Genomic DNA, 26597 nt, shown 5'->3' with positions numbered 1-26597 from the left:
TTGGATCATTCAGAGATCCTCACTGAACTTCTGGAGAGAGTTTGCTGCACTGAAAGTAAAGGGGCTGAATAATTTTGCACGCCCAATTTTTCAGTTTTTGATTTGTTAAAAAAGTTTGAAATATCCAATAAATGTCGTTCCACTTCATGATTGTGTCCCACTTGTTGTTGATTCTTCACAAAAAAACACAGTTTTATATCTTTATGTTTGAAGCCTGAAATGTGGCAAAAGGTCGCAAAGTTCAAGGGGGCCGAATACTTTCGCAAGGCACTGTATTGATGAAGCCAGTGACTTATGTGGTGTGCTCCTCAGTGCCATCGGAAGAATCCCAGAACATTTTCCAGTCTGTGCTAGTAAAACAGTCCTGTAGCTTAGCATCTGCTTCATCTGACCACTTTCTTATTGACCGAGTCACTGGTGCTTCCTGCTTTAGTTTTTGCTTGTAAGCAGGAATCAGGAGGATAGAATTATGGTCAGATTTTCCAAATGGAGGGTGAGGGAGAGCTTTGTATGCGTCTCTGTGTGTGGAGTATAGGTGGTCCAGAGTTTTTTTTCCCTCTGGTTGCACATTTAACATGCTGATAGAAATGAGGTAAAAGTGATTTAAGTTTCCCTGCATCAAAGTCCCCGGCCACTAGGAGCATCGCCTCTCGCGTTTTCTTGTTTGCTTATGGCCGAATACAGCTCATTGAGTGTGGTCTTAGTGCCAGCATCGGTCTGCGGTGGTATATAGACAGCTACGAAAATTATAGATGTAAACTCTCTTGGTAAATAGTGTGGTCTACAGCTTGTCATGAGATACCATACCTCAGGCGAGCAAAACCTTGAGACTTCCTTAGATTTCGTGCACCAGCGGTTGTTTACACATATACACAGGCCACCACCCCTTATCTTACCACAGGCCGCTGTTCTATCCTGCTGAAAAAGCTTAAAACCCGGCAGATGTATATTAATCATGTTGTCGTTCAATCCCGACTCTGTGAAACATAAGATATTACAGTTTTTAATGTCCCGATGGTAGGATATACGTGCTTGTAGTTTGTCTATTTTATTAGCGATTGATTGTACTTTGGCTAATAGGATCGATGGTGAAGGTAGATTACCCTCTAGACGCCAGATCCTAACAAGGCACCCGGACCGTCACCCACGATATCTCCATCTTTTCCTCCTGTGAATGACGGGGATGAGGGCCTAGTCGGGTGTTTGGAGTAAATCCTTCCCATCTGACTCATTGAAGAAGAAGAATTCTTTCAGTATGGGGTGAGTAATCGCTTCCCTGATATCAAGAAGCTCTTTTCAATCATAAGACACAGTGTCAGAAATATTAAGTACAAAATAAGTTACAAATAACCTGGAAAAACATAAACAATAGCACAATTGGTTATGGGATCATAAAACGGCGGCCATCTCCTTCGCGCATCATTATTCACAATCACTCCACAGACAATTCCCTCAACCTCATGCCTTGATTTTTGCTCTGACATCCACTGTCAACTGTGGGACCTTATATAGACAGGTGTGTGCCTTTCCAAATAATGTCCAATCAATTGAATTTACCACAGGTGGACTCCAATCAAGTTGTATAAACATCTCAAGGTCTCATAGCAAATTGTCTGAATTCTTATGTAAATAAGCTATTTCTGTTTTTTATAAAAACATTTATAAAAACATGTTTTTGATTTCTCGTTATGGGGAATTGTGTGTAGATTGCTGAGTATTTTTATTTATTTAATCCATTTTAGAATAAGGCTGCAATATAACAAAATGTGGAAAAAGTCTAGGAGTCTGAATACTTTCTGAAGGCACTGTATATTTGGTGAAGCTGATGGCTATACTGTTGGCCTTGCAGTGGATGGAGGAAGTCAAACCAGAGAGAGTAGTTATTTGCTCTGATTCATGTGCAGTGTTGATGAGTCTGCTGTCATTTAGCACATGTAGCAGACAAGACCTGCTTTATGAGGTACAACAAACCCATGGCAGGATTAGACAAATGGGTATACAGATAAGATTGATTGGGTCCCAGCCCATGTGGGGGTGGAGGGGAACGAGGCAGTTAATGTACTGGCTAAACAAGCATTTAGTAGTTTTAATGAGCAAGGCAGAGGCAAAAAGCCTGATATGGACAGTGATGGTGCAGAGATGGCAGGAGCAGTGGAGTAGAGATACTAAGGGCAGGCATTTATTTCAAGTACAGGATGGTACAGAAGAGAGGAGACTATTTTTACAAGATTAAGGGTGTGACACAGCCGGTTGAATAAGACTTTAAATGTGATAGGAAAGTATCCAACAGGAAAGTGTTATTATTGCCAGGAAACAGAGACCGTGGAGCATGTGTTGCTACAGTGTGGGCAGTATCAGAGGGAAAGAGAGAGGATGAGATCTCGTATGACGAAGATGGAGATACAGGGAATTAGTTTAAAGCATTTATTGCGTAGAAATTCCTTAGATATAGTCTCAAATATGTTGTTGTCTTTTTTTAAAGCAACAGGGCTGTCAGGTAGGATTTATTATCTCCCTGTCTTCGGCCCACACTCCAGCAGTTGGTGGCGGTAATGCACGTTGGATGCCAACCGCTGATAAACCCCACCAAAGAAGAAGAAGACCTGTGACATATCTGGGTTATCATTTCTGTCTGTGCATAAAGTCTTTAGACGTGCCAGTCCTGTGAGAGATTGATTGTCATTTGATTTCAATGGTTTTATCGGGCTGAACCGTCATTAGAAGTATACCGGTTTTTGTATTTTGACTTGCGGTGCTGTTGTTGTTAAACAGCTAATGTTAGTGGCATGCTTCTCACTGGCAGTGCTAGCGGTTGGCTAACATAGCCAGCTAGCTATCTAGTTGCCATTCATTGATTCTGACTTTCTGTTTTTATTTTCGTTAACTGGTTGGCGAGCTAACGTTTATTAGCGTACTAGTTAGTCGAGATAACTAGCTAGTTGCTTTGATTAAGGCTAGCTAGCAAGGTTACTGATTTAACTGCGACGATGCTATGGTCAGTTTATGACAAGATGTTGGACAACCAAAAACTAGCTACCTAGCTAAAGTTACAATTAAATAATGGGAGGTTTAGTTGACTAATTGTATTTGAAGAAGTAAGCTAGAGGGAGCTAGTGGTTTAAATGGCAAAAATAGAACCAGGCAATGGACTTAAGTCAGCAGAGTCCCGCAAAAGTTTGCGGGGCACGACAGAAAGTCTGGTACTGACAGATGGAGAAGGCAACCTCTTCGGCTCGGACTCGGAACTAAATGTCTATACCAGTGAGAGACAGACGGATAAATATGGATTTATTGGGGGTGCACAACAATATTCAGAACAATCGTAAGTATGACCCATCTATTTAGAATTTTCCATTAAAAAATGACGTCGCTTGCTCGTTCGTCTGTGGATGACAGACATGACTGTTCTAAATTGTCAAGACGTCATAAGAAGTTTCTTACAGATTAGTCACTTGATTGACCCCTTGTCATCTGACTTCACACGCCACTTTACTGTTTATTTTCTAATATGCAATCCACATTTTAATCAGTAGCCTGTTATTTGTTATCCCTGGAGGCCAACATAAACATTTCTTCCTCTTGCTCAGTGTTACTTGGTCTCATAGACTAGACGTAACATAATAAATGTATCTTTGGTATGGTTACATATTTAAGACTTAAAACGCGAACGTCTAGTAACCCAAAGGTTGCGTGTTCGAATCTCATCACGGACAACTTTAGCATTTTAGCTAATTAACAACAATTTACTACTTTGCAACAACTTAGCATGTTAGCGAACCCATCCCCTAACCTTGACCTTTTTAGCTAAGATTTTCCCTAACCTAAACCCTTTAACCCAACTCCCCCTAGTGCCTAGAGCTAGTTAGTGTTAGCCGCCAAGCTAACGTTAGCCACAACACATTGGAATTTGTAACATATTGTACATAATCTGCTTCCATGGAGACTTGACAGCCTTTGTTGTATGGCATTTTCCCTTTCTCATTTTGTTTACCAATGTGTGTTATGTTCGGCTGGGTACTGCTGCCTTGTAAAGTAGAGGTCAACCGATTAATTAGGGCCAATTTCAAGTTTTCATAACAACCGTAATCGGCATTTTTAGCCGCCGATTACATTGCATTCCACGAGAACTGTGGCAGGCTGACTACCTGTTATGCGAGTTCAGCAAGGAGCCAAGGTAAGTTGCTAGCTAGCATTAAACTTATCTTAAAAAACAATTAATCTTCACAAAATCACTAGTTAACTACACGTGGTTGATGATATTACTAGGTTAACTAGCTTGTTGTGTGGTGCCTGTTAATTTATCATCGAATCACAGCCTACTTCCCAAACGGGTGATGATTTAACAAAAGCTCATTCGCGAAAAAAAGCACAATCGTTGCACGAATGTACCTAACCATAAACATCAATGCCTTTAAAATCAATACACAGAGATATATATTTTTAAACCTGCATATTTAGTTAAAATAAATTCATGTTAGCAGGCAATATTAACTAGGGAAATTGTCACTTCTCTTGCGTTCATTGCACGTGTAGCCGATGCGGAATGGCTAGCTAGTTAGCGGTGGTGCGCGCTGGTAGCGTTTCAATCGGTGACGTCACTCGCTCTGAGACCTTGAAGTAGTGGTTCCCCTTGCTCTGCAAGGACTGTGGCTTTTGTGGAGCGATGGGTAACGATGCTTCAAGGGTGACTGTTGATGTGTGCAGAGTGTCCCTGGTTCGCGCCCAGGTCGGGGCGAGGAGACGGACATAAAGTCTATACTGTTACACACGCAGAGTCAGGGTATATACAACAGTTTGGGCCGTCTGGCTCGTTGCGAACTAGTTTGCCAGAATTTTACGTAATTATGACATTGAAGGTTGTGTAACAGCAATATTTAGACTTAGGGTTGTCACCCGTTCGATAAAATATGAAAGGGTTCCGTATTTCATTGAAAGAATAAACGTTTTGTTTTCGAAATTATAATTTACGGATTTGACCATATTAATGACCAAAGGCTCCAATTTATGTGTTTTACTATAATTAAGTCTATGATTTGATAGCGCAGTCTGACTGATCGGTGGTAGGCAGCAGCAGGCTCGTAAACATTCATTCAAACTTTACGTTTGCCAGCAGCTCTTAGCAATGCTTGATTTACAGCGCTCTTTATGATTTCAAGCCTATCAACTCCTGAGATTATGCTGGCAATACTAAAGTGCCTATCAGAACATCCGTTAGTCAAAGGTATATGAAATACAAATGGTATAGAGAGAAATAGTCGACACACCATAATTCCTATAATAACGACAACATAACTTCCTAACTGGGAATATTGAATAACTGGGAATATTGAACCACCAGCTTTCATGTGTTCTGAGCAAGGAACTTTAGCTTTTTTACATGGCACATATTGCACTTTTACTTTCTTCTCCACTGTGTTTTTGCATTATTTAAACCAAATTGAGCATATTTTATTTGAGACTAATTAGATTTGATTTATATTAAGTTAAAATAAGTGTTCATTGTTCCTTCAGTATTGTTGTAATATATAAATCAATACCGATTTAATTGGCCAATTTTTTGTTGTATCGGCTTTTTTTGTTTCCGCCAATAATCGGTTTCGGCGTTGAAACAATAATCGCTCAACCTCTATTTTAAAGTGCTTTGGATTTATTAAAATTCTAAGTGGTGATGACTGAAATCTTTCTTGCCTACTACTTACTAAAATGACATTGCCCACTGTGTACTATCTAGAATGTACTGTTTAGTAAAAACATAGCCTAATGTAGTAAGGAACAAATATGAACATAATGCTCATCCACACTGAGAAGGCATCTAATGCGCAATCAAGCTTGTTCATCTGATTTTCAACTGTTGTCAAATACGTGTGTGAAAAGACAATTCTCTTCCTCAGTAGCGCGTTACCTACATCTTTCAAGCAAACCATCAAAGTCCCTGTGCCCAAGAACGCCAAGGTATTCTGTCTAATTGACTAAAGCCCTGTAGCACTCACATCTGTAGCCATGAAATGCTTTGAAAGACTGGTCATAACTCGCATCAACACCATCCCAGAAACCCTAGACCCACTCTAATTTGCATACCGCCCCAACAGATCTACAGATGACACAATCTCTATTGCACTCCACACTGTCTTTTCCCATCTGGACAAAAGGAACACTTATGTGACAATGCTGTTCATTGACTACAGCTCAGTGTTCAACACCATAGGGTCCTCAAGCTCATCACTACGCTAAGGAGCCTGAGACTGAACACCTGGATCCTAGATCTGACACTCCAACACACACACTACATACGCTCACACACATGCATATTGATGCCACACACACAGAGACTTGCACATAAACACACTTTCACACTCCTCAGATACACTGCTGATACTCTATTATATATCCTGATTGCCATGTCACTTTTACCCCTACCTACATGTACAATACTGTATTACCTCAACTACCTCGTACACCTGCACATTGACTCGTACTTGTACTCCTTGTGTATAGCCTTTTATTGTATTACTATTATCTTTTTTAACTTTGCAAATATTTTTCTTACATTAAAATGGTATTTGACTGCACTGGGCCTTTAAATTACTTTCATGCAAAGAAACAACATAGAAAACCACATGTTTTAGGCTTAGTTATAGTGAAACACAAATTCTGGGCATCATTTGGACAGTTCATTTCAAAAGTGATATATTTTGAACTTTTAGTAGTAAACCTAGCTCTTTTTGCCCCTAGCGCTTCAACTCTTAACCATTTGAAATGGTAATGTAGGAACACTTATGTCATCTCAAGGGAGGGGTTCAGTATGAAATGCACTCTCTTCTAGATGTGCTGGGTGTTACCACCTCAAGGGAGGGGTTCAGTATGAAATGCACTCTCTTCTAGATGTGCTGGGTGGTACCACCTCAAGGGATGGGTTCAGTATGAAATGCACTCTCTTCTAGATGTGCTGGGTGGTACCACCTCAAGGGATGGGTTCAGTATGAAATGCACTCTCTTCTAGATGTGCTGGGTGGTACCACCTCAAGGGAGGGGTTCAGTATGAAATGCACTCTCTTCTAGATGTGCTGGGTGGTACCACCTCAAGGGATGGGTTCAGTATGAAATGCACTCTCTTCTAGATGTGCTGGGTGGTACCACCTCAAGTCTTTCTATAAAAGCAGGTGACAGTGTGCTTTATTTGGCAATGGACTTGGTAGGTGGACTGTGCCAATATATTTGGCTTGATGCAAAATTCAAAAGGCCAAATTCACAGTTCTTGCTTACCGCTTCATGCACATCTGAAGGCTGAGGATTATGTTTATATTCGTAGCTACCAGTGAAGGCTGCTGAGGGAAGAACGGCGAGTCATAATAATGTCCGGAACGGCCCAAATGGAATGGCATCAAACACCTGGAAACCATGCTTTTTGATGTATTTGATTCCACCGATTCCACTCCAGTCATTACCCATTCTCCCCAATTAAGGTGCCACCAACCTCCTGTGGTAGCTACATCCATCGTAAAAAGAAATAGATGACAGTGGTGGTCATGTTGACTCGTTTTATGTTTTTCCAGACTGGTGGCGCAGTCCACCAATTCAATTGTGAGTTCTAATCCCATTATTTACAGTATTCCTCCCGTGCCCAAACACTTTTAATTCTGAAAAGTGAAGGCATACCTGCGAGAGGGGTAACCCTGGTAGTATTTAAAAATATATATATATGTATATATGTGTTTTTAACAGTGCCCAAGATCAGTCTGAGTTCCTTTGACCATTGGAAAAAGAGCTACTGTGTACTGAAATGTGGGTTGGATTGATTTGAGACACTAATCTTAATTTTCACGGTGATGATTGCACTTATTTTCCAAACACAATTCCCCAATACATGCGAGTCCACAAGGATCCAAGGATTTGAACTTATACCACAAGTGGCAATAGATGTGCGGTTACTGTCCAAAGCTGAATTTGCTCACGATGCACATAATTTGATTTATCAGAGGGTGCCAGTGGACTTCTGGGATGATTTAGTGAGAAAGTGTTGGGATCAGGTACAACTATTTACCCACCCCTAAATTTAACATTTATGAGCAGTCTCCCCCACCCACAACTTCTCACCTGAATGCATTTTTTATTTGACTTCAAGGGGTTGGGTAAAGGCTGAAATTGGGGTCGAGAGTTACCCTTTAAAGCATACTACATTTTTGAAATGTATATGAAATGTTCTATTTTTCGAATAGAAAAGGCCATTCAATAGGGTCGAAACCCTTTTCGACATCACCAGCCGTTATTGATAAATCTATACCTTTTTTTTAGCATATTGTATTAAAGTGAAATGTTATTGTATTTGTTTGTCTATTTTTAATATGCCCTGTTTGATATGTATCAAGTCTGGGTAATACTTTTGCCATTCTTATTGCTTATGAGCTTTATTATTTTGTCACAATTTATTGAAGTTATGGATCTGTAATCAGTAGAGGACTCTCCAGATTTTCCTCGTTTTAATACATGTAACTATGAAGCACTGAATTGAGTGACGTGTATTGTCATTTGTGTAAATTGGGGCGCTACTTTGTCCCAAAATGTTAAATGAATTCTATGGGAAAGCTGTCCTTTCCTGGTGTTTTTCCTCCGCGTTAATCTTTTAACAATGTCTCTGTTTTTATTGATAATTATTTGTCTTCTGATAATTGAGTTGTTGAGTCGAAGAAGACTTTAGGATCAGATTAAAATTCCTGCATGCCCAAGAAGCCTACTATTTAGAACACAAGTATGGGTATTTATAGGTATTCGGACACAGACATTTTCTTTTCTAGACTACTATGGCTTTTAGCCACTGAGTTCAACATGTGCCGCTGGTTCCCTGTAAATCAGAATACCGCCTGATGTGTCACCACTTGGTCCAAACAAACGTCTTCTGACTCTACATACAACCTATTGTGATGTGCATTTCTCTTGTGTTTAGGCCCCCTGTGAGTGGTTGACAAGCACCAGGAGTAGGAGTGGGTGGTGGGCAGAACTAGGGGAATGTTCTCAGAGCTTCCTGTTTTCTGTGTCCTTCACAGGCTGTGGCAAGTGTTCCACTGTTTTGTCTGAGGATTAATTTCCTTTGAGGAGTAGGAAGAGATCAGACGCTGATCCTCCCCCACCAATGACAGGCCCCTCCCCCTAGAGTGTCAAGATGTGATAAAAAGGATGCCACATCCCAGCACTCTGAACTGTGTATGGTATTTTGTATTTGAGAGCGATTGCTCAAAATGCTAGTATTTGGACTACACCTGTCCCTGTTTACCTAGAGCTTCCTGAGGTCACCCTCGACCTGGGATGACTGTAATCTGATAGTCTGCACTAATTCAGCCAGGCTAATGCCAATCACTGTCTGTCTGTGCTGCACTCAGCCCTTTGTACTACCTGGTATTTGTCTACCTTGTAAAGCAGGTGCTTGTGTGAGGCACTGCTGTTTGCACGGCATGAGTGACCCCTTGTCTTTCACTCTGGGGTTTTTATCTCCTAGTATCTGTCATGTCATATGATCTGGAGTTTGAAAGAGAATGTAGGCAGGCCTAAGTGTTCGGCCCATTTTGTTGGATGTAGACTAATGACTGTGAGGCAGTCCCTAGAATGAATGTAAAAAGTCTAAACAAAGCAGACTTGTCAGAGCCACTTAAGCGAAGAGCATTGTTAGTTAGTGCCTGTCCAAACTGTCTTTTTATTATTATTGTTAAGTCTTTTTGTTGTGCATTCTGCACCAGGCTTTTCTGGCTGTTTTGGTTTGCTCCATTGGAAGGGGAAGGGCATGTTGTTCTTTGACTAATGATGCTACGGCTACCACAGTTGCTGCCACTGTGACAGAATAGTGGTATGTGTGTTCATAGATCTGTGTATGTTCTATTGCCTTGTATGCTTGATAAGTCTGAGGTCTGTGCCTCCCCTTAGGTTTTATTTTACTTATGTAGCCTACAACACAAAACCTATTTCAAATCAAAGTTTATTTGTCACGTGCACCGAATACAACGGGTGTACACCATGCAGTGAAATGCTTACAGGCTCTAACCAATGTTGCGAATAATTTTTTTTTGTGTGTGTAAAGAAATAAAACAGTAAAAAGACATTTGAAAAAAAGAGTAGCAAGGCCATATACAGACACGTGTTAGTCAGGCTTATTGAGGTAGTATGTACATGTAGGTATCATTAAAGTGACTATGCATATATGATGAACAGAGAGTAGCAGAAGTGTAGAAAGAGGGGTTGGCGGGTGGTGGGCCACAATGCAGATAGCCCGGTTAGCCAATGTGCGGGAGCACTGGTTGGTCGGGCCAATTTAGGTGGTATGTACATGAATGTATACTTAGTGACTCCATATAAGATAAACAGAGAATAGCAGCAGCGTAAAAGAGGGGTTGGGGAGGGGGCACACAATGCAAATAGTCCATTTGGTTACCTGTTCAGGAGTCTTATGGCTTGGGGGTAAAAACTATTAAGAATCCTTTTTGTCCCAGACTTGGCACTCTGGTTCCACTTCCCATGCGGTAGTAGAGAGAACAGTCAGCACTAGTATAGACAGACAATTTACTGGAGGAGTTTGCTGATGTTTTTACAGGAATAGGATTATTCCCAGGAGAATGTACCATCCACCTTGACCCCTGTGGTCTACCCACCGAGAAAGATTCCCCTTGTTCTCCGTGCCCGTCTGAAGAAAGACATAGTCACCAAGGTTACAGAACCGACTGACTGGGTAAACGCGTTAGTGGTGGTGGAGAAACCACGCACAGGCAAGCTCCGAGTGTGTCTCGACCCAGCCCCCTTTACCAACGCTAGATGGCATCACACACAAGCTAGCGGGAGCACACTACTTCAGTGTCATGGACGCTAGATCAGGCTACTGGGCTATCAAGCTCACAGCAGAGTCATCTAAGCTCACAACATTTAACACACCGTTTAGACGCTACAGGTTCCGTTGCCTGCCTTTTGGGATTATCTCAGCCCAAGACGAGTTTCAGTGAAAGATCGCCGAAGTGTTCGAAGGCCTCGACGGAGTTGTGGCAATTGTGGACGACATCCTTGTCTATGGTCGAACCAAAGAGGAGCATGACCGAAACCTCAGCGTGATGCTGCAAAGGTCCTGCGAGAGAGGAGTCCGGCTCAACCCCGAGAAGAGCACAGTCGGCGCTTCAGAGGTCAGCTACTTCAGACATCTTCTCACAGCGACTGGAATCAAGCCAGATCCACAGAAGATCTTAGCAGTAAAAGAAATGGCGCCACCAAAGAACCGTGCAGAGCTGGAAACAGTGCTTGGCATGGTCAACTACTTAGCCAAGGTCGCACCCAGCCTTTCCAATGCTAATGCACCCCTGCGTCAGCTGCTAAAGCAGTCCAATGAGTTTCTCTGGGACAAGCAACACGGCATTGCTTTCAAGAATGTGAAAGACTTGATCACGAGAGAACCAGGACCAATACTTGCCTACTACGACCCCGACAAAGAGCTCAGACTCCAAGTGGACGCGTCGAAGTATGGACTGGGTGCAGTGCTACTGCAAGAAGGAAAGCCCATCGGCTACGTTTCGAAATCTCTCACAGACTGAAATCAACTACGCTCAAATCGAAAAAGAGCTCTACGCCATTCTGTTCGGATGTAAACGTTTCCATCAGTACATATATGGACGACAAGTCATTGTGGAATCCAACCACAAGCCTCTTGAGTCAATTATGAGAAAACCACTAGCCGCAGCTCCGCCAAGGCTACAGCGAATGATCCTTCAACTACAAAAATACAACTTCACAATAACTCGCCGTCCAGGCGAAGACATCCCTGTCACAGACACACTCTCCAGGAAGTTTCTTACCTATAAGGACAGCAGCCTCAGTGAAGGCATGGACATGCAAGTGCACACTGTGTACAGCAACTTACCAGCTAGTGACACACAACTGAAGGAGATCCAAGCAGAAACAGAAAAGGACTCACAACTCACACAGCTGAGGAAAGTTATACAGGATGGATGGCCTGAGGAGAGGAGAAAATGTCCTCACAGCGTCTCAGAATTCTGGAACCATCGTGATGAACTATCACAGATCAACGGAATAATTTTCAAAGGAGAGAATCATTATTCCTTCCAGAGATTTTGACAAAGATCCATGCTGGACACATGGGCATGGAAAAGTGCAAACGGAGAGCACGGGACATTTTGTTTTGGCCTGGAATGTGCAAACAAATAAAGGACATCGTTGGTAAATGCGCCATATGTCTTGAACGACGCCCCTCAAACACCAAAGAGACGATGTTACCTCACTGTATCCCAGACCGACCTTGGCAGGTCGTGGCAACCGATCTGTTCACCTGGAACAACGAGGACTACATCGTAACAGTGAACTACTACAGCAGATACTTCGAACTCGACACATCTGCAGCTGTGATACACAAGCTGAAAGCAGCCTTTGCCAGGCATGGCATTGTAGAGACTTTAATATCTGACAATGGGCCCTGTTACAAATCAAATTAATTTGAATCCTTCACAAAAGCATGGGAGTTCACACATGTCACCACAAGCCCACATTACCCTCAAAGTAATGACCTTGCTGAAAAATCGGTGCAGATTGCTAAATGACTCATGGACAAAGCAAAAGCAGACAGAGTCAGTCTCCTTGAATACCGCAACACTCCAGTTGACGACTTCAAATCACCTGCCCAGCTGTTGATGAGCTGTTGATGAGCCGCAGACTTCGCTAAGAACTGTTGACTGACACGGAAGCATGCTCAGCATCATATCGCACAAGGTCAGGAAGAGAGGTCAAGTCCAGAGCTGTCCTAGACCTGTGAAATGTCAAAGGGTGTAGGTGGATCGCTGCCCTAAAAGAGTTCCAGACTGTAAACTTGGTATTGAAAGTTCACTTGAAATGCTTTGGTATTGTATTTGTTTGAAATGTTAAGATGTTATTTCTACAGTGAAAGCTGAGTTGCTGAGAATCCCTTATTTGAAAAGTAACTGTTGGATTATTGATTCAGTTGGTGTAGTATGCAATATAAATGGTTACCTACCTTGAGTTCAAACTACAGAGCATGTATTCAAAAGAAATGCTTAGAATATGTAAACATTTTTATTTTGTTTTAAAAGAAGGGGGATGTAATATTCATGTGTGTAAACATACTGAATTGTAATTGGATGCATTTTACCGCCATATCATACTGGGCTATGATTGGTTAAGACCACCGAAATGGTTAGGTCATGGTCGTTTGAGCCTGGCTGGCAATAGGTGAACATGCCCGTTATAGCTAGCTAATAAAGAGCTACGTTAAGAAATATCCTGTAGTACTGCATTTTATTATTTTGTACAAAGTGTGCAAAACAAGACATGTACAACATTAAATGTAAACTATATTTTTTTTATGACCCTTTTAAACTACTAGTTTGAATGTTTGTAGCTACCAATTTTCCCATTAAGTCACCCATATTTCTCTATAGGCTAGTTATCATAGTGAACGATATCAGCAAAATGCCCACGATAAGTGTTCGGTATAGTCGTTGTCAATCTTTTTCAGTTTATCGTCTCAGCTTTTGTGTGTGTTGGTGTAAGTACAGTATATTTGTGGGTAGAGTCCAGTGTGTGTGTGCATAGTCATCAAGAGTTGGTGCAAAAAAGGGTAAATGGAGGTAGATATTTAGCGGTCTTGTATAGAAGTCTTATGGCTTGGAGGTAGTGATGTGCAGTTCACGAATGAGTCATTCTTTTTGAACGACTCTTTGCTGACTCGAGTCAAGATTAGTTTTTTCTGAGTGACTCATTCATTTAAGTCATTAATTTCACCAGCTGGCCGTAATTAATTCTGCAGCAGGATAAATACATGGTCGTCCGGCTCAGCGCCTCTGGAGACTTGCTCTGACCAGCAACTGTCTATCATGTCCGCTAGGGAAACTTGATCATGCTGCAGGCAGCATAGAGAAGAAAAATACATGTTTAGAACTGATAATTGATTGCATGGTGCAAAAATGAATGCAATTAATTATTATGATGGACACAACTTTGTAGAACCAAAACATACACAACCTCTGCTCAACAAACTTTAACTCGGTAATGAATCGTTTGGGGGGGCTGCAGTTCAAACTATATTGAGCGACTCACTCTCACGGCAGTCAAGCTATGCATTCCGTGTCATTCACAATCTAGTCTGGTTGCGGCCGCAACTAGATCTCGTCTCAAATGTATCAAGAAATTATCTTATTTGTATGCCTAGCAGTCAACAAATGAACATTTGTTTAAAGCACACTTTTACAAGTCAGTTACAAATGACAGATCAAATTAGCCTCTATGGTGAAGGACAAGTGAATGAGAGGCCTGTAGAATCATGACTCTTTTTCAAGTGTTTTATTCATTGTTCACTGGTAGGCAGTCCTGCGTGCTCTGGGCATTCATTTCATTAATTTGAAAATCAGTAGTTGAATGATTTAATTATTTTGATCTAACAACCTAAAAAGATCAAGGTTGGTAAAAAGAGCTGAACTTCCCATCACTACTTGGGGTAGAAGCTGTTCAGGGTCCTGTTGGTTCCAGACTTGGTGCACATCACCAACAAACTATCATGGTCCAAACACACCAAGACAGTTGTGAAGAGGGCACTACAACACCTTTTCCAGCTCAGGAGACTGAAAATATTTGGCATGGGTCCCAGATCCTCAAAGTTCTACAGCTGCACCATCGAGAGCACCCTGACCGGTTTCATTTCCGCTTGGTATGGTGGAAACATTACCTACAAAAAAAGGGGGGAAAAAACACAAAATAGCAGAATTGGTCAGGAGCCCGTAAGACTGCCATTGCAGCGCCAGCTACACAGTTCACCCCTCCTTCCTCCATCCCCCTTGGCTAATTTGACCACAGTCGTTCCAGGTTGCTGGGTGCAATAAAGATGCTCTTTCTCAGAGGCCTTCTGAAACACACGCAGCCTCTTGAGGGTCCCCTTTGAACCGCCCTCGACTCTACTGTCCTCGCCTCTATCCTCTGCTCTCTCTCCTCCTATGTCTCTTGTTTTCATCTGGAGAGGCGCTACAATGGCAGCCATTGTTCTTGTCTTTTTTATATTTTCTTCAATTTCCGCTCTTGTTTCAACGGACACTATGATCATATGGCTTAAGTTTTCTAGCGAAAGGGTTGTTTCTGAAAAAAACAATGTAGGCTCCTCTGGTCAAATGATTTTAAAAAGCAACAGGAAGCAGCTTGTATTTTTGTTTTTCTCCAAGACAACTTCCTGTGTGATGGATGGCGCTTCCTGTTTGGCCCCCGGCCCTCCCTCCCTCATCTCTTGTTTCACTGTCTGTGTTGACAATCAAGTCAAATTGTATTTGTCACATTCGCCGAATACAACAGGTACCAACAACCTTACCATGAAACGCTAACAAGCCCTTAACTCAAATTTTTTTAACTGCTTTGTTGGCTAAGAAAATATTTACTCAAAGTAAAAAAATGTAATCAAAAAGTAACAATATTACATAACAGTAACGAGGCAATAGACAGAGAGTACCGGTATCGTGTCAGTGTGTGGGGGTACAGGTTAGTCGGGTTAATTTGTACATGTAGGTAGGGGTAAAGTGACTGCATAGATAATAAACAGCAAGTAGCAGCAGTGTAAAACAAAGGGGTGTGGGGTCGATGTAAAAAGTCTGGTTGCCCATTTGACTACCTTTTTTCTTTTCATGTCTAAAGTAATAAAATCCTGAGTGTTTGTTTAGAGAGACAGATGTATGTCTCTGTAGTGTGACCCAGGGTCGGTCTGTCTTCCTGACTCCCACAGAGCTGAAAACATCCCTCCTGAGGTGCTGAGGCAGAGGGAGGCCAAATGGCTGGACATGCTCAACAACTGGGACAAGTGGATGGCAAAGAGACACAAGAAGGTAAGTCAGTCAAACACTGGCTGATCTACACAAATCCCGTTGCTGACGATAACAGCAAAGTCCTGTGTTGGTCTTTTCTAGAAGCATGTTAAGGTAGCCTTGCAAGCTGTCATGTGTCACCCCTTTTACTCCTGTTGACTGACTGCTTTGGATACTACAGTATGTACCTGTCAGGTCACATTCCAGTCACCACAGCCCACCTGTTTTGCAATGTGTAACTCAGCTCATTTATTATTACAGACACAGTGTACACAAACCAGCCTGGAGAAAAGTCCTTAGGTCATGAACTGTAGAAGGAAAGTCATTGAAAACATACTTGAACAACCTGTCCCCCTTCCTTGATATTTTAATATATTACACTGATGGAATTCCTGTGATTTTTAAACTGATCTGACCGTGCATGATAATGAGTGGCTGTAACCGTAGCACTAACTCCCTATCCCCAGATGAAGCTGCGCTGTCAGAAGGGCATACCCCCCTCTCTGAGAGGCCGGGCGTGGCTCTACCTGTCTGGAGGAAAGGTGAAAAAGGAGCAGCACAAGGGCAAATTTGAGGTTACTCACTACCGTCCACCGTTAATACCAGTTTGTCTCACACACACACTTATAATTTTACACATAGTGTAGCATGTAAATAGCTGTGTTTGTTTTTAAGGAGCTGGACAGCCAGGCAGGAGACCCTAAGTGGGTGGATGTGATAGAGAGGGACCTCCACAGACAGTTCCCCTTCCATGAGATGTTTGTGGCAAGAGGAGGCCATGGGTAAGCAATGTGAATGGGACATTGTTTGTCATCGTTTCTGTTGGTGTTACTTGTGCCTTTGTCTCAGTATTTTTCAGTAACTGAATTGTGCTTACTACCGTATGTATTTAGTCAGCAGGACCTCTACCGTGTCCTGAAGGCCTATACTCTGCACCGGCCAGAGGAGGGTTACTGCCAGGCCCAGGCTCCCATTGCTGCTGTGCTGCTAATGCACATGCCTGCTGAGGTGAGCCTGCACAGACACACACACTGTTACTCACACCACAATATTTTCTGATAATGTTGCATGTTTAATTTATGTTTGTGCTTTATTGACAGGATGCATTCTGGGGTCTGGTCCAGATCTGTGAGAAGTACCTTCCCGGATACTACAGTGCAGGGCTGGTAAGATGCACGTTACTTCAAACTACATACACATTCTCTCTCCTTCACTCATACTTATACTCTAAAAGAACACATTGACACAAAAATACAATGACCCAAGATCATGTGCTTTAGAGAATTTGCTGACTGTTGGCTGTGACAGGGTGAGGTCTTTTACTAGGGTTTAAAGATCAGGCATATGGGATACAGTTAATTGGGTTAACTCAAAGAACTTACCTGTCACTAAAATCAAATGAAACATTCATTCAGCATGTTTATCATTGTCAGGAACACCCGTATCTTGGAAAAGAAAAGCTGTACAATTTTAGGTGACAATCATGTTGAAATGCAGGCTTGCAGTACATATTATTGGGCCAGCTCTCTAGCTGGCATGGCTGCTGTCATTGCATACCTGTAGCTTGTTGTCTGTGACCGTGACATGCTAATGACATAAAACCCTGAGTGAGCGGGTGACCAGACAATGTGGTCCAGATAATGCAACTATTAGATTTAACAGAGGAAGGAGTCTGCTCTCCTTTCTGACTGTTGTTCCTGTGTGCTCCTGTAGGAGGCGATCCAGCTGGATGGAGAGATCCTGTTTACTCTGCTGAAGCGGGTGTCTCCTCTGGCTCACCGCCACCTGAAGAAGCACAAGCTGGACCCCATCCTGTACATGACGGAGTGGTTCATGTGTGCCTTCTCCAGAACCCTGCCCTGGGTCTCCGTGCTGCGCGTCTGGGACATGTTCCTCTGTGAGGGTGAGAGAGACATTCCACACAGTAAACATACACACATTAAATTATGTCTACATGAGCGCACTCTGAGAGGCATGCTCTTTTGACAGACAGAAACATACACACGCCGCATACTCATCATTACATACCCTACCGTTCAAAAGTTTGGGGTCACTTAGAAATGTCCTTGTTTTTGAAAGAAAAACACTTCTTCTTTTTTTTGTCCATCTTAAAATAACATCAAATTGATCAGAAATACAGTGTAGGCATTGTTAATGTTGTAAATTACTATTGTAGCTGGAAACGGCAGATTTTTTTATGGGATATCTATCAGCAACCATCACTCCTGTGTTCCAATGGCACATTGTGTTAGCTATTCCAAGTTTATCATTTTAAAAGGCTAATTCATCATTAAAAAAGACCCTTTTGCAATTATGTTAGCTCAGCTTAAAACTGTTCTGATTTACAGAAGTAATAAAACTGGCCTTCTTTAGACTAGTTGAGTATCTGGAGCATCAGCATTTGTATGTTAGATTACAGGCTCAAAATGGCCAGAAACAAATAACTTTCTTCTGAAACTTGTCAGTCTATTGTTGTTCTAAGAAATGAAGGCTATTCCATGTGAGAAATTGCCATCTGCCGTTTCCAGCTACAATAGTCATTTACAACATTAACAATTTCTACACTGTATTTCTGATCAATGTATTGTTTTAATGGACAAAGCATGTGCTTTTCTTTCAAAAACAAGGACATTTCTAAGTGACCCCAAACTTTTGAACGGTAGTGCACATCATAGACACATTGAAACATACAAAGGAACACACACACCTGTCTCAGGAGTGTTACTCAGTTTTTCACAATTCCTAACATTTAATCCTAGTAAAAATTCCCTGTTTTAGGTCAGTTAGGATCAAGCACTTTATTTTAAGAATGTGAAATGTCAGAATAATAGTAGAGAATTTTATTTATTTAAGCTTTTTTATTTCTTTCATCACATGCCCATAAACTAAGCATGTGTTTAGTGAGTCCGCGGTAGGAATGACCAGGGATGTTCTCTTGATAAGTATGTGAATTAGACCATTTTCTTGTCCTGCTAAGCATGTAACGAGTACTTTTGAGTGTCAGGAATGTAGTGAAGTAAAAGTTGTCATAAATATAAATTGTAAAGTACAGATACCCTAAAACTACTTCAGTAGTTTTTTAAAAGTAAAGTATATAAAAGTATATTTTTACTTAAGCACATTACACCACTGCTGTCTGGTGTGTGTTCGTCCAGGAGTGAAGATCATCTTCCGGGTGGGCCTGGTGTTGTTGAAGTGCATGCTGGGCTCCCAGGACAAGCTGAAGACGTGTCAGGGCCAGTATGAGACTATGGAGCTGCTAAAGACCATAGATACACGCTACATGCAGGAGGGGTTTCTAGTGAGGGAGGTACAACCACCCACAGCCATACTTATAGAACAGAAACATCAATTACTGGAGAATGCTCAGTGTCATGTTTTTTTAGTCACTAAGAATAGCTGAGAATGACGAGACTGTCATGGCCACATTGCATGCTAAGGGTTGTGGTGTAAACTGAAAAAAATACCTTGCTGCCACCTAGTGATACTTTAATAAAACACTATTACAGTCACGATTTCTGCTAAGACCACTGGTTAACCACTACTCCTTATGCTCTGTCCCAGATTCTAGAGCTGCCGGTGTCAGAGCGGGACATTGAGAAGGAGCACCTGGCATCAGTGCGGCGCTGGAAGGAGACCCGGGGTGAGTTGCACTGCAAATCCCTTCCCAGGATGCACGGCGCCAAGGCCATCATGGCTGCCGAGCCGCCCAGTCGCCAAGACTTGAGACAGAACCCCACCATCATAGTTGAGTCGCCCCTGGCAACCAAGAGCAATGGGGAGGACAAGGAAAGGAAAAATACCAAAGAGCAGAAGAATGGGAAGAAAAACAGCTCTCCGACCCCAGTGGCAGCCTACCTTGAACCCTGCGAGCCCTCCCCCCTCCTCAAAGACACAGCCCAGCTTGGCTCCAATCAGAGCCTGAGCAGCGCAGAGTATGACACCTACCTGTAGCGGGTACGGATAGCCATGACACCTACCTGTAGCGGGTACGGATAGCCATCACACCTACCTGTAGCGGGTACGGATAGCCATGACACCTACCTGTAGCGGGTACGGATAGCCATGACACCTACCTGTAGCGGGTAGATGTCAACACTTGTTTACTGCTCACTGACTCCATATCCCTAGTATACCTTTACCATCTGACCCATCCCCACCTCTGCCCTGACGATCAGGTCCCACACCTCTTGACTGATCCTTTCCATTATAGCCATTTGCATCCAAGCTTCTGGCATAGACCAAGTAGTAGTTGTTTTTCCTCACACATATGCGAGATGACAATTCAATCAGTTGGGAGAGTGCAGCACTAACCTTCGTTTAGTTGGCCATACGGGTATACATGCACTTGGGCTGAGGGTAGATTGAGCTCAGTGGCAGGCTGTGTAATCATATCAGTTCATTATCTCAATATTTTCTCACTGAAGAAGTCTTAGACTGAGTCAATATCAGACAACTATGAAGTCTGCTTAGCCAAGAGTTCTGGATCTGGAGGCTGGACCACTGCCTATTTACGTATTCCACCTAATATATACATATACACTACATTGCCAACACACACCGATCCAGCATTGTTAGATTTAGTTCTCAGTCACAGGGAATGTCAATTAAATTGTAATCCCAGCAGAATATTTTGACTCACATAGGTTGCCAACATACTGTATAAAGATGAATGCTATTGTCATTCACTCATTGGCGCATCCTTTCTCTCTGGTTGTAGTGGATGTTGATGAACACTAGAGGGCTCTGTGGGGCATTTTCCTGCCCTAACCAATGAAAGAACTTGATTGACTGGTTGAGGGAAAATCAATCATCTCTATATCATCGTCATAGTTTTAAATGAAGGAAATTAACATTTGCTGGACAATTCCTGTCACTAGACCAAAGCTTGATGTTTTGACATATAGTATGTGTTGTAAGAGCCATGTTGTCTGAATTATTCCTGAGTGTGTTTTTGATTCTTTGCTGAGCTCCAGAGAACAGAGTGTGTGTGTGTGATCATGCAGTGGGAGAAACATGGTAGAATGCCAGTCGATAGACCACTCCTATCATACTCAGCCATGTCGACTTCATCTAGCCATTTTGATGAGAAGTATAAGCTATTTGTGTATAGCTGTTTATTAACTCTGCACAATTTCTTTGTATACAATCATCTATGTTTCACATAAATGTGTGTCACGGTCAAATATTTTCCTGTAGATAAGATTACACCTGCTGAAATTGACATTTCTGAAGGGAAGAACTGGGTAAAAAAAATATTGTACATTTTTGTATGGTAAAAGGATGATTTACATAAAAAATTGCTGTAGATTTTCACACTTGCACATAGCGTAGTATAAAATGTAATATACTATAGATTTTATATTTGTCTAAGATGAAGCACTTTGTCCCTGGTCAATCCCTTTAAGAATAGAATGAACAATAACATTTTGTTTGTCTTCTCTAAAATTGTCCGTGTGTGTATATACACTGAACAAAAATGTAAACACAACATGTAAAGTGTTGGTTTCATGAGCTGAAATAAAAAATCCCTGAAATTTTCCATACGCACAAAATGCTTATGTCTCTCAAATTTTTTTGCACAAATTTGCTAACATCCCTTTTAGTGAGCATTTTTCCTTTGCCAAAATAATCCATCCACCTGACAGTGGCATATTAAGAAGTTGATTAAACCGCATGTATTTTATCTAATAAAGCCCCTGTGTAGGGAAAAGCTAATAATGGTTGGCTGGGACTGGCTGCCAAGTGGGTGGGCCTAATCCCACCCATGGCTGCACCCCTGCACAGTCATGTTAAATCAATAGATTAGGGCCTAATTAATACATTTATTTCCTTATGTACTGTCAGTAAAATCTTTCTAATTGTCACTAGTTACATTTATATTTTTGTTTAGTGTACTGTGCATTTGGAAAGTATTATGAGCACTTCCCTTTTTCCACATTTTGTTATGTTACAGCCTTATTCTAAAATTCTAAGATTTTTTTTCTTCTCATCAGTTCACACAGAATACTCCATAACGACAAAGCGAAAACAGGTTTTTCAATTTTTTTTGCAAATGTATTAAAAATAAAAAACATACCTTATTCACAATTATTCAGACCCTTTGCTATGAGACGTGAATTTGAGTTCAAGTGCATCCTGTTTCCATTAATCATCCATGAGATGTTTCTACAACTTGATTAGAGTTTACCTGTGGTAAATTCAATTGATTGGACATAATTTGGAAAGGAACACACCTGTCTATATAAAGGTCCCACAGTTGACAGTTCATGTCAGAGAAAAGTCCAAGCCATTCGGTTGAAGCGTCACGTCTGGAGGAAACCTGGCACCATCCCTACGGTGAAGCATGGTGGTGGCAGTGTCATGCTGCGGAGATGTTTTTCAGCAGCAGGGACTGGGAGACTAGTCAGGATCGAGAGAAAGATGAACAGAGCAAAGTACAAAGAGATCTTTGATGAAAACCTGCTCAGGACCTCAGCCTCGGCGAAGGTTCACCTTCCAACAGGACAATGACCCTAAGCACACAGCCAAGAGTGGCTTTGGGACAAGTCTCAAAGTCCTTGAGTGGCCCAGCCAGAGCCCGGACTTGAACCTGATCGAACATCTCTGGAGAGACCTGAAAATAGCTGTGCAGCAACGCTCCCCATCCAACCTGACAGAGCTTGAGAGGATCTGTAAAGAAGAATGGGAGGAACTCCCCAAATACAGGTGTGCCACGCTTGTAGTGCCATACCCAAGAAGACTTGAGGCTGTAATCGCTGCCAAAGGTGCTCCTACAAAGTACTGAGTAAAGGGTCTTACTTATGTAAATGTGATATTTAAGTTTTTTAAAGTTTTTTTATCGCTTTTTCTTTGTCATTATGGGGTATTTATTGTGTGTAGATTGATGAGGGGGAAACTATTTTAATCAATTTTAAAATAAGGCTGAAACGTAACAAAATGTGGAAAAAGTCAAGGCGTCTGAATACTTTCCGAATATATATATATTAGTGGGAAATCTATATCCACCTGAGTTCTGACACATTTGACCAACAATCTGACACAATAGAAGGTGGAATGTGCAGAAGGGTATCTCAGCTCTTTAAATACTGGTGTGTACATTGAGCTTTGTTAAACAGGAAATCCTAGCATGGGTCTAATCCTACTCAAATGTGATACTGATCCTGGGTCTTGATCCTGGGTCATATTTCTACAACCACGTTAAGTGTGCATGTATTTTTGGGGAACGTGGTACGTATGGGAAAGCAGTTATAGATTAAGCACATTGGGGAGATTCTCTGTTGCTGGAACTTCATCTGTAAGAAGAATTGTCAATGTTTGGAACCTAAATTCTAACAAATTAGGCATTATGTTGGTCTCATTTTAGGTTATACTTAGGAGGAACCAGAAGAATATAGCTATCAATGTTCCACATGGCCATGAGTGATGATGAAGAGATAGTAAAGGCACTCTCCATTTTAGTTTTGTTATTAGACTACATCTCCTTGTATCTACCAGCTGTGTATGAACCAAGCCACTCGCCTTTACATGAATAAAATGTGATATTCTTGGACTAATCAGTTATGTCTGTTTCTCGTTCAATATAGTAAAACATTTGGTGCAAAAGATACTGATGGCAGAACAGAAGATGACTGGATAGAGGGTAATGTGATCTCCGTATACTCCCCCAATCATCCAACCACCCTCACATACGCACATTAACGCACTTCCTTGAACACCTGTTTCTCTGGGTCTTTCAGCTCTGAGCGGTATTTGCATCTCAAAGACGGTAGATTCCCACAACACGCCTCGCCCCAACTATTTCCCATCACCCGTTAATGGATGTGCAGGGCCTGTAAAATGTGCAACGGCCAAACAATAAGGATAGCCTTGTTCCTCACTGTGATGCTTTTATCTAGACAGTCATAATTACCAGAAAAGGCCGTTTCACACTCTGTCCGACATCCAACTAATTGCCCTGAGGCCAGGTTATTCTCTTCAACATAATTTGCATCTAAACATACTGTACCAAACATTTTTGGGGGACTTTCATGTTTCTGTCTCCCTGCCATAGATGCACTGAAACTTAACTTAACATAATACATTTTAGGGCCTCTGTGGATTGCTTCTTCCATTTATTATTTTTTATTATGAACAAATTCTTATTTACAATAACGGCCTACCCCGGCCGAATTGTGCACCGCCCTATGGGACACCCAATCACAGTCGGATGTGATGCAGCCTGGATTCAAACCAGGTACTGCAGTGACACCTCTTGCACTGAGATGCAGTGTCTTAGAACACTGCGCCACTCGGGAGCCCAACAGTTCACCGTTGAGATGAAGGAGAAGATTTATTTACTATGACCCAAGGGAAAGGAGAGAGGGATCCTCACTTCCACAGACAGCCAGAAGACAAGATGATATGAATTTCAGATCAGATGATGGAGTGCGTTTCTTTCTCTTTCCTCTGTGTTTGGCATTGATAAGCCGCCCTCAGAGCCACCATCATTGTGTCTAACAATCAGAGAATACCAGTCATTAGAAGCTATTGCATGGTTTCTCTTGTCTCCTTTTGGCCTTTCTCCTGATTACTGGGGTAAACAATGCATGTCCTTCTGCTCTCCACCTGTCTCCTCTGTTGCTCAGGGACATTCAGACAGGGGCCCAGATTACAGGGAGTGTAATTGGAGAACAGTGAATAGCATCAGAGCTGATCTGTGGAGGACAAGAAACGACCCAGACATTCCTCTAGAACCAACCCAACTTACAGGACATACTGTAACAGAGTAGGTCACTGTAACCACTAGCCGTTCGACTACCGAGCGCCTCCCTGTTTCATCTATTGCTTCTCATTGAACCCTATGATCACTCGGCTACACAGCTGATGCCTGTTGGACTGTTCATCAACACGGTACTTCATTTTGTTTATCTGTTGGCTCCAGCCTCGAACCCAGGCCCTGCCTGTAGCTAACTGACCCTCTCTGCCCATTCATCGCCATGTTGTCTCACCCGTTGTTGTCTTAGCTCTCCCAATCAACACCTGTGATTGCTTTCTCTAATGTCAATATGCCTTGTATATTGTTGTTTAGGGCAGCTCTCATTGTTTAATTTTACTGCGGAGCCCCTAGTCCTGCTCAACATGGCTTAGATAGCCCCCTTGTCCCAGCCCCCTTGTCCCACCCCCCACACATGTGGAGACCGCACCTAGCTTAACTGGCGCCTCCAGAGATGCAACCTCTCTCATCGTCACTCAATGCCTAGGTTTACCCCCACTGTACTCGCACCCTACCATACCCTTGTCTATACACTATGCCCTGAATCTATCCTACCATGCCCAGAAATCTGCTCCTTTTATTCTCTGTTCCCAAATCACTAGACGACCAGTTCTTATAGCCTTTGCTGTACCCTCATCCTACTCCTCCTCTGTTCCTCTAGTGATGTAGAGGTTAACCCAGGCCCTGTGTGTCCCCAGGCGCTCTCATTTGTTGACTTCTGCAACCGTAAAAGCCTTGGGTTCATGCATGTTAACATCAGAAGCCTTCTCCCTAAGTTTCCTTTATTCACTGCTTTAGCACACCCCGCCAACCCTGATGTCCTAGCCGTGTCTGAATCCTGGCTTAGGAAGGCCACCAAAAATGCAGAAATTTCCATCCCCAATTACAACATTTTCTGTCAAGACAGAACAGTAAAAGGGGACAGAATTGCAATCTACTGTAGAGATAGCCTGCAGAGTTCTCTCATACTATCCAGGTCTATGCCCAAATGGTTCGAGCTTCTACTTTCAAAGATTCATCTCTTCAGAAATAAGTCCCTCACTGTTGCTGCTTGTTATAGACCCCCTCAGCTCCCAGCTGTGCCCTGGACACCATGTTTGAATTGATTGCCCCCCATCTATCGTCAGAGTTCGTACTGCTAAGTGATCTAAATTGGGATATGCTTAACACCCCTGCCATCCTACAATCTAAGCTAGATGCCCTCAATCTCACACAAATTATCAAGGAACCTACCAGGTACAACCCCAAATCCGTAAACATGGATATCATAGATATCATCCTGACCAACTTGCCCTCTAAATGCACCTCTGCTGTTTTCAACCAGGATCTCAGCGATCACTGCCTCATTGCCTGCATCCGTTATGGGTCCGTGGTCAAACAACCTCCCCTCATCACTGTCAAACGCTCCCTAAAACACATCTGTGGGCAGGCCTTTCTAATCGACCTGGCCCGGGTATCCTGGAAGGATATTGACCTCATCCCGTCAGTAGGGGATGCCTGGTTGTTCTTTAAAAGTTCTTTCCTCACCATCTTAAATAAGCATGCCCACTTCAAAAAATGTAGAACTAAGAACAGATATAGCCCTTTGTTCACTCCAGACTTGACTGCCCTTGACCAGCACAAAAACACCCTGTGGCGTACTGCACTAGCTTCGAATTGTCGCCAACGATATGCAACTTTTCAGGGAAGTCAGGAACCAATACACACAGTTAGTTAGGAAAGCAAAGGCTGGCTTTTTCAAAAATAAATTTGCATCCTGCAGCACTAATTCCAAAAAGTTTTGGGAGACTGTAGTCCATGGAGAATAAGAGCACCTCCTCCCAGCTTCCCAATGCACTGAGACTAGGAAACACTGTCACCACTGGTAAATCCACGATAATCGAGAATTTCAACAAGCATTTCTCTACGGCTGGCCATGCTTTCCACCTGGCTATCCCAACCCCGGCCAACAGCTCTGCACCCCCCACAGCACCCCATTCTCCTTCACCCAAATCTAGACAGCAGATGTT

At 42.3% G+C, this 26597-nt stretch overlaps 1 protein-coding gene across 2 annotated transcripts; it reads left to right on the top strand.

Annotated features, from left to right (window-relative positions):
- Nucleotides 1–2611: 2611 nt before the first annotated feature.
- On the top strand, nucleotides 2612–19931 carry LOC139387888 (TBC1 domain family member 10A-like). Of its 2 annotated transcripts, none has more exons than XM_071134219.1 (9): nucleotides 2612–3322; nucleotides 15755–15854; nucleotides 16301–16408; nucleotides 16509–16615; nucleotides 16727–16841; nucleotides 16934–16999; nucleotides 17547–17736; nucleotides 18989–19143; nucleotides 19398–19931. In XM_071134219.1, exons 1-9 carry the CDS (start codon nucleotides 3123–3125, stop codon nucleotides 19785–19787), a joined length of 1431 nt encoding a protein of 476 aa, XP_070990320.1. In that variant the 5' UTR covers nucleotides 2612–3122; the 3' UTR covers nucleotides 19788–19931. The 2 variants fall into 2 exon arrangements, with proteins under 2 accessions (XP_070990320.1, XP_070990321.1); XM_071134220.1 differs by lacking the exon at nucleotides 2612–3322 and adding an exon at nucleotides 15269–15330.
- The last annotated feature ends 6666 nt before the right edge of the window (nucleotides 19932–26597 follow it).

The sequence above is a fragment of the Oncorhynchus clarkii genome, chromosome 29 (genome assembly GCF_045791955.1).
Source record: "Oncorhynchus clarkii lewisi isolate Uvic-CL-2024 chromosome 29, UVic_Ocla_1.0, whole genome shotgun sequence".
NCBI lineage: Eukaryota > Metazoa > Chordata > Actinopteri > Salmoniformes > Salmonidae > Oncorhynchus > Oncorhynchus clarkii.
The sequence above is the reverse complement of the archived record's forward strand: the minus strand, read 5'-3'. Positions and strand labels throughout refer to the sequence as shown.